The sequence below is a fragment of the Cavia porcellus genome, unplaced genomic scaffold (genome assembly GCF_034190915.1).
Source record: "Cavia porcellus strain 051 isolate PalLab524CR breed Dunkin Hartley unplaced genomic scaffold, mCavPor4.1 scaffold_17, whole genome shotgun sequence".
NCBI classification, from domain to species: domain Eukaryota; kingdom Metazoa; phylum Chordata; class Mammalia; order Rodentia; family Caviidae; genus Cavia; species Cavia porcellus.
Window position 1 is genome coordinate 3791618 of NW_026947500.1, and position 13450 is coordinate 3805067.

Consider the following 13450-nt stretch of genomic DNA (forward strand, 5'->3'; position numbering starts at 1 on the left):
AGGATGATTTAATTTAGGAAATGATTTTTCCTTTCCATGAAGATGTCTTTAAAAGGATGCATATATAGTATTTATATTCTATACTTGAGGACTTCGTGAAGCTCTTAAGTTTGAGGTTAATTTATTTTAAGGGCTTACTTAAAATTTTAGTCTCAAGGGCTTGGATAGCGCCATGAAGTCATGAAATCAGAAGTAGACTAAGGAATATTAAACTCAGTGTCAGAGCTTCATGTCATAATATTTGAATTCTATGTTTGAATTTTGCCAAGAGCTACAATAGCTATCTTTTCTCCTGTCAGTTTTTTTTCATTTCTGTTATATTCAACTTTTGAACATCACAAACATACCTATATTCAGCATATGTCCTTTTGGGGAGGGATAAATATCATTAAGTAAGGGTTTTTGTATTGTCTTTAGGTTTTTATTTTAAAAATGTACCAACATTTTAAGATTTCATGACTTCAAGGTGCTACCCAAGCCTTTCAGACAAAATTGTTAAGCCATTAAAATACATTATCCTGATATCTAATATCTTCATGAAATCCTCAAATATAGTATGTCAACACTGTGTATGCATCCTTTAAAAGAAATCATCATGAAAAAAGAAAAATCAATTCCTAAACATACAGTGAGAAGAAACACAAAGATCCAATTGATTCAAGATTTCCCTTCCACCATTTGAAATAAAACTAATTGCATCCTCGTCACAGCATGACACAGAAATTTTTATACATATTGTCTCCTTTGCCCCTTAGAAGTCTAAGAAGGAGGCAGATAGGAACCAATATTCTCATTTAGAGCTACGGCAGCAAAAGAAATTTAAACCAGGTTCTCCTGGTACTGACAGAGGTGTTCGGGCAGAAAAATGCCGTCTACACTGCATGAAACTACAGTTGGAGGTTGTACTTTTCGATAGTTTTCTGTGTTCTTTTCCTTCATGTGTGTGAAACTCTCTCTGCTTTATAATATTAGAAACTAAAGGGTGCCTCATAAAAATTCACTGTGTGGGACAATATAAAAAACACCAGTACATATGTTTATAAACATGCATAGAACCTAATTTTGATGCAAAAGACTGTTCATGAAACATGACTGTCCCCTGTGAACTCATTTAACTGGTGGATGCCATCTCTGAGTCCCAATAGGCTGTATTCCTTTAGAATTTTTTCTGGAACGGTATGAATACATGAAAAAAAGTATCTTATTTCTTCTTACTCATGCAATTTGGAGTTTAGCACTTTTTAACACCGTATTATTAATTTTCATTTTTCAAAAAAATCATTTCAACTTCATTTTACAGTAATATCTGGATTCATGAAAACTTACTTGTTTGTAAATAATTTGGTTCTCAAACAAATGTTTGACAAATCTTTGCTTCCGTTTGCAAACTCTGCATCAGGTTACAAACATGACCATGGCCATCTTCCCCACACAAACACAAACACAGTCACTTCCCCCAAATTGAGAAAGTTAAATTTATAAACTGAGGTACTACTGTATTTGACAAACTTAGTTTCACTAAGTTAAGGTAAACATGCATCTCGACTGTTAGCCTGAAAGCTCAATAGTTTGAACTATCATTGGCTCAGAACATGAAAAGGTTCAAGTTCTGGTTTGTGACATAGAAGACTCAGTCACAAGCTAGCTGTGTTCTCTGGCCAACTCACTTAACCTCAGAGGGCCTCGGTAATGTCATCTGGGAAAGCAGGTTGGTGCCGCATTGCTCTGCATCTGTCAGCTAGTGAGCAAATACATAAGCAGCTGCACAATGGAAACAATTACACATGATTAAGCGAGTTTGGCACAGCTTATTCTTGAAGACAGCAAACTTTCAAAGCCCATGAAGGAGAACAGCACAGTCCTAGCTGTAGCTGGCACCTACTTCAGTCCCAGAGTCCATCTCCTGGGGATGGGTGGAAACACGTCCCAGGCCCTCGGTTGGGGTCCCAGCTGGGGAGTGGCTCTGCTGCACCAGGTCAGGGAGATTGATGTGCCCAGCGAAGCCATTGCTGTCACTGTGGCCAGATCGCTTCTTCTCTCCAGCTGTCTGAGGGATACAATACATGGGGACCATTAGAGAGTGAAGGAAAAGGTCACAGAGTAACATCATTCCTCACACAGAACAGGGACCCCAAACTGATCCACAGGGCATGGGAAGGTAACATTGCAATTTCTATTTTACCTAAGGAAAGAAAAAAGAAGCTTCGCTAAATTTAGTAGAGGAATATTAATACATTTGCATGAGGGCTGTTGGGAGTCACATTTGGGGGAGGGGTCCCCAATACTTAGGTTGTTTCTCGGCTATTGTGAAAGGCGTGCTATGTACATAGGAGTGCAGATGTTGCTAGTGATTTCATTTCTTTTGGATTTATATCCAGTACTAGATATTTAGCTTTTTGAAGAACCTCCGTATTCTTTTTTTTCATAATGGCTACACTTCTACCAAGAGCCTGGAAGGGTCCCCTTTTCTTCACATTTTCACTAGCACTTATCCTTTTGACAATAATCATTCTTCCTGGGGTGAAGTGCGGTCTCACTGTGGTTTTGATTTGACTTTCTGATGACTGCTAGTGATGTCAAGTATCTTTTCAAATTCCTGCTGGCCATCAGTATGATGTCTTTTTAGACCTACTGTCCACTTTAAATTGTTTTTTTGCTATTGAGTTTTTGTTTTTGAGTTCCTTACAGAAGGACTGATGGTATGGTTAAACTTAAATTAGTTCAGTAAAAGACACATTGCCCTCTAGTCCTCTTCACTTAGAACACACTTATCAAATCATTCTTGGCACTTTCTGAAGCATTTCTGGAAATACTCTTTCTTGAATGTCTCTATGAGATGTGAGTAAAAAATACAGCATGTATGTACCAACTTCATACAATGAATGTAATCATTATGTATTGCAAATATGTACTAGTAAACTTTAAAACTAAAAAAAAATATACTAAGTGCTTCTGAGCGTCATCCAGTGGAAAGACAGGCTTGTACAATATTATAGTATGTGCTTATCCATCTTGTTTACCAGATCTGGTACTGTGTGACTGCTGGCCCTTTTCCAAATTCAAAATGACCAATAAAGGCAAACATTTTGAATCAATTCAGGACATTGAGGCAGCCACAGCAGAGTAACTAAAGATAGTCATGAAGAGGACTCCAGAGCTGCTTCAGAAGGTGGCAAGAATGATGACATAAGTGTGATGAAATGAGGCGAATATTTTGAGGGGGTTAAATTGTAATGTGTCTTTTACTGCAATAGCTTTTAAAAATTTAAATATTTACCATATTTGCCAACATACCTCATATAATCTGGATATCCACTCCTTGTCAGATGTATAGTTTGCAGATATATTTTACTCTATTTTGTAGGTTGTCTCTTCACTGCTGATTGTTCCCTTTGCTGTATACAGTCTTGCAACTCTTTAACATGCACTAGCTCACAGAAGACTCTAAGAGCAGACCTGAAGTAATTATTTCCCTTTCTGCTTTCTCTTTTTTTCAATCATCAACTACCCTTTTGAATGCCTACCAAATGTAAGTTGTGTCAAAAGCGAAACAGCTAAGAGGGAGGTGCCATATTCTCTATCTTCTCTGTAGCTGCTATGGGCAAAAGTTCATTCTTTTCTTTTGACCATCTCCCTGTGTGACTTCTTGGTTTCAGAGCCTGTCTTGGCCTTACAGCTAGTTTTGTTCCTTCTACTGTCATGTTATGGTTTGTGTCCTGATGCGCCCCCAAAACCTCATGTAGTCATGGGGGCAGGCTCCTACAGTTTGTGATTTATTCATGGTCCAGTGCTTATGGTGTGAATGCTACACCAACCTTCGAGTGGGTGGCCATGTACAGTATGAGGAACAGAAAGAGTCTTCTCTCTGTGCTCCTCCCTTTTTTGCTCTTGTTGCTTCTGCTGTCATCCACCACCATAAACTGTTGCTCCTCTGCCATGCACTGTCTTGGAACCAGGTGATTATGGACTGAAAACCTCTACAAACTGTGAGCTAAATAAATGTTTCCTTCCTTAATTTTGGATGTTGAGTATTTTGTCTCAGCAGTGAGAGCAAAGTAACCAACACAGAATTTGGTACCAGAGCAGTCAGGTCATTGCTGTGACTACGTCTGACCATGTGATTCAAGAGCCTTTAGGAATGGCTTGTAGGAAGAGTTCAGAAAGCTTCAGAGATGTCGCCTGAAAGAGTAGTGCTAGAAAACCTTAGGCTGTTCTATGTGGGTGCAGTATACTCACTCTAGGATAAGTGGCCTACATACAATATAAGGGACAGAAAGAGTCTTTTCTCTGTGCTCCTCATTTTGCTCTTGCTGCTTTTGCTGTCTTCTGCTGCCATGAACTACTGCTTTTCTGCCATGCCACACTGCCTTGGAGCCAGATGATTACGGACTGAAACCTCCACAAACAGTTAACTAAATAAAACTTACCTTTCTTAATTTTGGATGTGAAGTATTTTGTCTCAGCAACAAGAGAATAGTAACCAACACATGTTGGAAAGTAAAATTAGGCATTTTTTGTTACTGTTGTTGAGAGATAAAGCAGACTCAGAGGTTTCTGAAGGGAAAGCTGATGTTATGAGGGGGAGCTGAGAAATAAATGGAAAGCCTAGTATCTTCTGTTTGTTGGAAACACTGATCCTGGACTATAGACTGTCCCAGAGCAGGCCTCTTCTGGATTCATTATGTCACAGTGATCATCTAGAGCTTGTATTAGTGCCTTTCCCCAGAGTTGAACATTTCATCTTGTAGATGACATTCAGGGAGTTCAATCTTTATTTTATTATCCTCAATTTTTTTGCACTCTGGGAAATGTTTTCTTTCTTGTAACTTGTACTCAAATGCTGAAACTCTTTATGACATTTCCCAGCAGTTTCCCAAGAGCATAAAGAACACCTCGTCACTGCAGAACTTTTCAGTCTCTCTTGTGTCAGTATTTTTCTGCCTCAAGCCCAAACCTGGTGCAGATACATTAGTTAACAAAGAAAGACTTGCAGAGGATAACCAGAGGAAGCAGGCCAGACATTGCAAAGCCCGAAGCAGTGCTTCTAAATCTGCCTACTTCTGAGTCATCATCGCTTGTTTCATTGAGTCAGCACCATCTTATGGAATATCTTCTTTGAGCCAGGTACCAGGAATTCTATTGAGAATACAAATATAAATGAGCAATGACCCCGTCCTCTAGGATTTTATTAATGTAATCTCAACTCTGTTTCTGGTCTTCATGTCTTCACCATCCCCATGTGGACCAGCACTAACAGGTTCTGCACACCCACCATTGTCAGTAGTCTACTAAATACATTATATACAACATTCCACTGAATCTTTGTTAGGGTTTGGATCTAGAATGTTCCCCAAAGACTCACATTCAGTAGTGAGGCATCTTGAATGATCATGCAGTGCTAATCATCCACTGGTAAGCTCAACAGCTAACTGTGCTGTTACCAGGGAGGGCCTGGTGTTCACTGGGGGCATGACTTGGAAGGGTTTATTTTTGTCCCTGCCTTCTCTGTTCTCTCTGTGCTGTGTGGATGCCATTAGATGAACTGCTGTCTTCCATTAGATTCTTCCACTATGGCCTTCCTTTTTTTAGCTGGGCAACGATGGATTATCCTTAAACATCATGGACTAGCTTCCATTACTTGTATGTTACAGATGGAAAATGAGAAGTCAACTAACTTGTCTCTAAGTGGCAAAATCAGGGTTTAAACCTGGATTGTCTGTTGACAGAGCCCAGGTGCTCTGTATTGTATTGTTGTACTAGAGAACTCTATTCCTGGCTGTAGCTAATTATATCCTGAGCCAAGTGGGACCAGATTCCCAATAAAATTTGACATCAGATCTGAGAGATACTGGTTAATATCTGTCAACTTCTGAACTAGGATGTAGTGATTATCTTGCCATGAAGAGAGGACAGACAAGAGTACTAACATGTAGAGGGAGAGAAATCAGGTCTGTGGGGAAAGAGAAGTAGTAGCAAAGTGGAGGAAAACCGAGGTGAGGGTAAGGAAACACAGCAATGACATACGTGACGAGATGCTTGCGCTCTTGTCACTTCGTAGTTTCTAGCTCTAGCTCTACATAGGGACCCAGCTCGCTTTCTCCTTATGGGTTGCTTCCACAAAGTACTTCTGAATATTTACTCCCCTATTTCTGATATTCATCTACTTTTTATACTTAAATTGTACTAAGTGGGCTCTTTTTCTTATTTGCAAACAAATAAGCCTTCATGATGACAAGCTAGTGTCTTGGTGCCAAGCTAGTGTCTCCAGTGTTTGGGACTGTCAAACACTGGAGAGATACCAGATGATTTGAGGAAGGTGCTATGCACAGTGACCCACTGAATCTCAGTAGAAACTTCTAGGAAAAGGAGAAGACTAAACCAGACCCACAGGGGCATGCTGAGTAAGAATAGGCAGTGGTGTGAAGGGAGGACGGCACTGTGGCCAGCTGGCAGAATGGAGCTGCTGTAGTATGTTTCAGAACTAGGGGAAAACACTGTCCAGTTAAACTATAGAACCGGGAAAGTAGAACTTCAGGGACAGGAACCGAAGGGACAGGAGTGTGTATGGGGATGATCTGTGCATCTGACAAGATACTGGGTAGCAGTGCCAGTAAGATCCTGTAGAACTATCAGGGCCACTCACATGAGAATGACTCGAATGAGTTCTTTTTGTTTTTGAGACAGGGTCTTGCTATGTTGCTCAGGTTGGGCTTGAACGCACTATGTAGCCCAGTTTGGACTCCAACTCACAGCAGTCCTCCTGCTTCACTCTCCCAAATGCTGAAATTACCTCCATGTACCACAATGCCTAGATTATGAGTGAGTTCTTGAGGTTCACCTTAGAGAACTGAAATAATAATACTCTATAAGCTAAATATTAGTATAATGAATTTATATTTTTTATTTTGTTAGGAATATGATTTAACCTATATTTTTCTTTTAATATACAGGGTTGCCTTGGTTTAATATGCAGGGTTGCCACAAATCCTAAAACAAACTTAATTTGTTTTAGGGTTTGGGGCAAGATAGCTGCATCTGTGTTTGTGTAGGGAAGATAGCTTCATCACTTTTCTTGTTGCTGAGACAAAATATCTGACACTCAGTGTTAAAAAAGGAAAGGTTTATTTAGCTTACAGTTTGTAGAGGTTGCAGTCCATACATAGCTGGCTCCAAGGCAGTGTGGCAGAGCAGACAGGGAGTGTAGAGGAAAAACAGTTCATGGTAGGCAGGATGCAGTAAAGCAAGCAAGAGATGATCACAGCCCTTTCTCTCCCTTATATATTATTCAGGCTACCTAAGGTGAGTGGTACTCCCAGCCTTAGTCTTGGTGCCCTTGAGCGTAGCACTGTGTCATGAATCAATTCCAGGGTCACCCAGTCACCTCTGAAAAAGCTCTGCCAATGACCACATGAGGCTTTAGGGGAACATGTAGACCCAAACCATAACAGTGGCCAGGGTTGTGTTTTTCACCTGATGAGGAGTTTGTGAAAGGAAGTAAAGTTGTGCTGAATGTTTTTGTTTGTACACTGAACTGTTTGCAAATAGAAGTGTTCATGAACTGAGGTATTACTGTATACACTTTTAATGAATTTTTATCGTAAAGGCTTATGCAGTATTTAATTTTATGTATCAACCCAACTGAGCCATAGGTACCCAGATTAAATAAATATTACTTCTTAGGTGTGCTTGTAAGTGGTTCTGGGAATAAGGTTAGTCTGCACTGGAGGAAGTTAATAAAGTAAATTATCATTCCCATGTTGGATGAACATCAATCAATTTCCTGAGGACCCAAATAGAACAAAAAGTAGAGGAAGAAAAAACTGCCATCTCCAACTTTTTTGCCTCAATACCTGAGTTGGAACATCTCCTCTAATCTTTACCTACCAGCTGGGATTTAGACTACAAGCTTCCCTGGGTCTTCAGCTTGCAGATGACTTCTCATGCTCCATAATCTTACGAGGCACTTTCTCTCTCTCTCTCTCTCTCTCTCTCTCTCTCTCTCTCTCTCTCTCTCTGCCTGTCTCTCTCTCTCTTTCTCTCTCTCTCTGTTACCCCTCTCACTGTACCCCCACTCTTAAATCTCTCTCCATATAGAAATATTTTGTTCTCTGCAGAACCTAGACTAAGATAGTCTGTTTATTTTTACAGGTTGTTATTTTAAATGCTCGCAATTCGGAAAGACCAAATTTGGAAATCTAGAGGACAAAATATAAGGGTCCTTTCAAAAGATTGTATTCATATGGGATACTGTTGAATGTGATTTTTCAAAGTGACTCATTGTGGTTATACAATCTTGGAGTGATTCCAATAATATGAAGTCATTCTGATGTGGCTGGCAACAAATGTCTACTTGGAGGTACTGACTCCATTATAAAAAGTCAGACAAATTTTAAAGTACATTAGAAATTGAAGTTCTTTTATTTGGAGTTAAAGAGTAACTCAGTTCTGAACATTCTCCCTTGTGTTTTCCCAAGTGGCGAGCTCTAGAGCTGGGAGACCTGTACATTTTGATGATGAAGTACCATTCGCCATGTGGGAGATTTATATTCCTGTACTACACAATGTCAACTTCAGCAGTCAAGTCCATTTCTCATTCCAGGCATACGTGAAAGGATTCTTTAAAGCCTACTTGAAAGATCTGAGGTGGCCATAAAATGAAATTCTAGAAAGTTGTTTTGTGAATTAGTCTTCTAGTTATAGCTCCGCTGTCAATGATTACTTCAAGGACTGTATTTATTTCCAAACTACAGTTCCTTCCTCTCTTACAAAAATGAGAAATCTTCTGCCTTTCTGCAGAGCAAATTTTTTGTCTTTAGGGTTTCCTTTCTGTCATTAGGGTTTCCCATAGTCTCCTGGCTGAAGAGCAGATTGATAAGACAATAAATACATGTTTATGTTTCAGAGTGAAGATGGGTTGTGATAAGAAATGAAGGAGAATTAAATTTATGGGGAGTGAAATAAAATAAAATAGGTAAAGTTTACTGAACTTTTATATTTATTTACTCATTCATTTAATGTTCTAAACCATTTTATAAGTCCTCTGCCATTACTTACGATATTTTATACTATTATTTATGACAAAACAGGTGCAGGGAGAGGTCAGGTAACATTTGACCAAGGCTAACTGCCCACTATTTCCCTTCTAAATAAAGACCTCTCCAGCATGCATGTTGATGATGAAGAAGAAGAGGACAGAGTTTAGTTTGTCAGGATGCTGTTGGTTGGCACAGATGCATGGGAAGCTATTTGACCTTGGAAGGGCAGATGAAAGACCTCATGTGCCTCTCACCAAAAGAAATCATGTTTCTGGAGTTTAAAAATCACTCAAAGAACTAAGATACCTTTTAAAGCAGATATGTATGTTTCTTTATTCTTTTTAAATGTTAATTTAATGAGATAAGATGGTACTATTTCTTGGAACTACGGGGCATTTTCCACATGAGATTCTTGAGGATAAAACCATGCGGTGAGGGAAGGCTAAAATCCCTGATGGTATTCAGAGAGACCATTCATTTCTGCTTTCCTGTTGTAGGAAACATCTGGGCTTGCCATTTTATATCCTCAGGCTCAAATTTTATATTCTGCTTTGCATAGTCCTTACTGAAGAATTTAGACTAATATAATTAAGTCACACTGCAAAATCTTAGAAGGACACAGGAAAGAAACTAGTAGACAATTAAAATCATTCAACCATGTAGAAGCACAGGTTTTCCCCTCATTCCCAAAGCCTAAAATACATGCATAAGCATTCTCTGTAAAAGCTCTAATATAAAAACCACTTAAGAAAAGCACTTGCTCTACACAGTTGTTATATCAACTTACCTCTCTAATCATCAGGGTTCCTTCTCTTGAAATACTACTGCTAAAAGTGTCTGCATGAGAGGTCTCCAGCCCATGTGTTCCCACCATTCCCATATTGTACTGCTCATTGCTTCCTGGAGCTCCAGTTGGTCTGAGATAGGAAGAAACAATATTCATGGTGATGCATATTTAGCAAATACCATTTCCTGTCCATATGTAGTGAAATACACATAAATACACACAAAATCTATCACTTTAACTATTTTAAGTGTACATTTAAGTAACCTAAGTACATTCCATATTAATTTTAGTTCATTAATGCCTAAACTGGGGTTCTACTCCTGACCTATTCTCTCTGTAGCTGGAGTGAGCTGAGCTTGCTGCTCTCCATGGAAGACACCACAGGGGTCTACCAGGCTCCAGAGCACCTCCCCCTACTCTCACTTCCTCTTTGGGCCGCAGTCACCTGATCTGCATTGCACCTGTTGTTTCTACTGCCCCAAATCTTTTCCACCCGGCTTTTGACTAGTCTCCTCTCATTCACCTGGCTTCATCTTTTTTTTTTTTTAATTTAAAGAGAAAAAAGAAAGGAAATTAAAAAACAAAGCAGTAAAAGGGTACAAGTAATACAGAATTTCAAGAAAAATATATACAGTAAGAAATCACTAGTTTTATAGGTTACATATTGTCATCTTAGAAACAGTTGTCCAAATTATAAAATTAAAGCATATAAAGTGGACATTCATACAGTGAGATTGCAGACAGTTTCGTTCAATGATCCAACAAAAGCTCAGTAATATGGTTTTCCATCCTACACGCTCAAACATACATGCAGTTATATACCTTAGACCACCTTCCTTTCCTCTCTTTTTTACAATGACAATTACACTTTTTGGGTTTTATTACTCCCACAGTTCTTATTACTTTTTTTTGAAGAGAATAAAACCAAATGTGACTAAACCAAACAGAGTCAGAACAGAAGGATGGGCATAGTACATGATGCAAAGGTAATCAAAAGTGGTTACCATTGTGCCTCTTGCTATTTTTAAAATGAGTTGCCTATATCATCAGGTATAATAGAATTGGTCAAAACAGTACAGAACAAGACCAATAAAGCCTACACTGGAGACCATACAGGACTTCAAAAGAAGATAATAGTCAAACTATAATGGGCAACATAGTAAATCTTATTGCCTTCAAAGTGGTTGCCTATACCCTTAAACTTGATATTATCAAACAAAATAGAATATAGTAAAATCAGACAGAATAAGATGGGAAGAGCAATACTGGGGTTCAAGTCAGGTTAATAGGAAAACAAAAAAGCTACTATAATATATCCCACTATGCTTTCTTTGAGAAGCTTTTGCTTTCAACTGTTTACATCTTATGTCACTTGTCCCTCTTTTTCTATTGATCCTTCTTTTTCATCACAATGCATAATTCTTTGTCTTATTCTCTCCTCATGTTTTCCTTCTCTGTCATTAGAATGTGTTTGTGAAACTAGATTTCTTATCTTTACCCATCATTTTGTGTCCAGGACCTAGTACAGAGTTTAGTACATAGCAGGAATACAAAGAATAATTATTAGATAATGAGGCTTCTACTACTTATAAAGAAATATCAATTAACAACATTCAGGTTCATTCTGGATCATTGGAGAATCGGTGAACTGGGGTATTTAATCCAAATAGTACTTAGTATTTCTAAAAACCTTAGAATTAACCCTATATGGTGGTATATAGTTTCCCCCCTCCATTATTGTGCTGAAAATATTATAGGAAAAAGTAATGGGATGTGGATACACTTCCTGGGAATACAGACCAACTTTCCTGAATCCTGTGGCACAAAGCACACATCAGGACTCCTTAAGAGCCGACTATCCACATAAGCTTCCTGGACCACCAATAATCTGCAGTGCTATAAGTGCACAACACAGGAATTCTCAGATTTAGAAAGTTTGGAAAGTGAGAACCAGCTAGGTGATGTGGTTTCAATTTTTATGATTTCTGGTTACAATGCTATTTCACAATGCTATGTTACCAATACAAGAGACTGAACCCAGGGAGCACTGAGCTACATTCCATGCCTTTTTAAAATTATTTTTTATTTGGAGATCGACTCTTTTTAAGTAGTGTTGGCTGACTCAAATCTGTGATCTACTCGCCTCAATGCTAAAATAGAACAAAAAGTATAGCATTTTGCCCTTTAAAAAAATAATTAAAAAAAGCAAGATGTCAAAGCTTATTTTATTTTAGGTGTATTAACTATAGTTTTAAAAAATCATTTTATACTTTAATTGTTTTTAAAATATTTGAAAATATCTGTGGTCTTTTGGATCCTATTAAAGTCTAAGAACCTGATGAAAGATTCACTCCAAGAAGCAAGAAATAGATCAGATTTATGTCATCTTTGGAGCAGAGCAGACATAGTTCAAGGATTTTCATCTGAAACACAGTAAAAACAATGAAGGTGAGTCCAGAGAAGGAAATGTATAACAGGGTATTTATATAGAAATTACTAAACTGGAGCAGTGGATGGAGTTAATCTAAATTGGCTAGAACTGATGTGTTTGGGAAGAAATTTTAACCAAGGATTTTATTTTTAGTATATCAGCCCAAGAAAGGATGTATTAATAGTGTTTCAAAGACATAGAAAAAGAAATTGTTGCAATTATTTCTGGCATATTGATAGATTAGAAAATCACAATAGATCTCAAAACTATGATTTCTTTACTCATTTATTTGAAATTTAATTTTATTTGTATCTTTCTTTAGTTGTGTTTAATTCTTATTTGAGACAAGATAAGGTAAAGCCAATAAATCAGTAACTGACACAAATAACAAGGGCCTTCCAGATAAGGAATCCTTTCTCTTCCTTGTCAGTTAGCCATTTTTTTTTTTTTTTTTTTTTTTTTTTTGCCACTGCCAGGTGTTCAGGTTGACTTGGTGGCCTCTGCCAGGTTGACACTGTACAGTCTGGTTCTCCATTACCACAGAGAATCCCATTAAATCCAGCAGGTAAGGATATTTTTGGCTTCTCATCCTTTCTATCCTGATAATGTCTGAACCTACATTATCATTTTAATAAAAAATATGTATGGTTGAATTACTATGAAAAAAGTAAAAAGACAAAAAAAAAAACCCAAAAAAAGTATTTTCAAAACTAATTTCAGCAAGATAATTCCTCAATTCATTTTTGTTATTTCAATTAAAATATTTCCCCAATTTTTCCATTTTGATTATTTGTTTTACTAAAACAATCATCATGAGTCTCTTTCCCATAGAATTTTATAACAAAGATTTGATACAATATTTTTATTTATATAATTTTTCAGAGGCTTCTGCTACTACTGTATTTTTACTGTAACTATTTTCCATGGGTCAACTGTTATATTTTGAATTTTACAAGCCAGAACTACATCATCTTTTTTCATTTTTAATGGTGAGCAATTTTGGCAGTTTTGAGTTTCACTTTATATTATTTCTACTGGTAATACCCTTTATGTTGAATAAAAGGTAATATGTATTTCTTCTGTAGTTGATTTGCTTCTACAGTGGTAAGCATTTCCTCTTAGATAACCTAAACTCATCTTCTCTGTAGGATTGGTATTTGTACATATTTATTCTCTGTACTTACACTGCACGCACCA

General features: G+C 37.7%; 1 protein-coding gene across 10 annotated transcripts in view; it reads right to left on the minus strand.

Annotated features, from left to right (window-relative positions):
• The window catches only part of Tnik (TRAF2 and NCK interacting kinase), a 375608-nt gene that overhangs the window by 22311 nt on the left and 339847 nt on the right, over positions 1 to 13450 (minus strand). For all 10 annotated transcript variants that reach the window (XM_013145513.3, XM_063227156.1, XM_013145516.3 and 7 more), the window contains 2 exons: positions 9823 to 9952; positions 1883 to 2047 (listed from right to left, as the gene is read on the minus strand). In XM_013145513.3, coding sequence (XP_013000967.1) covers positions 1883 to 2047; positions 9823 to 9952 — 295 coding nt within the window. The remainder of the gene's footprint in view (positions 1 to 1882; positions 2048 to 9822; positions 9953 to 13450) is intronic.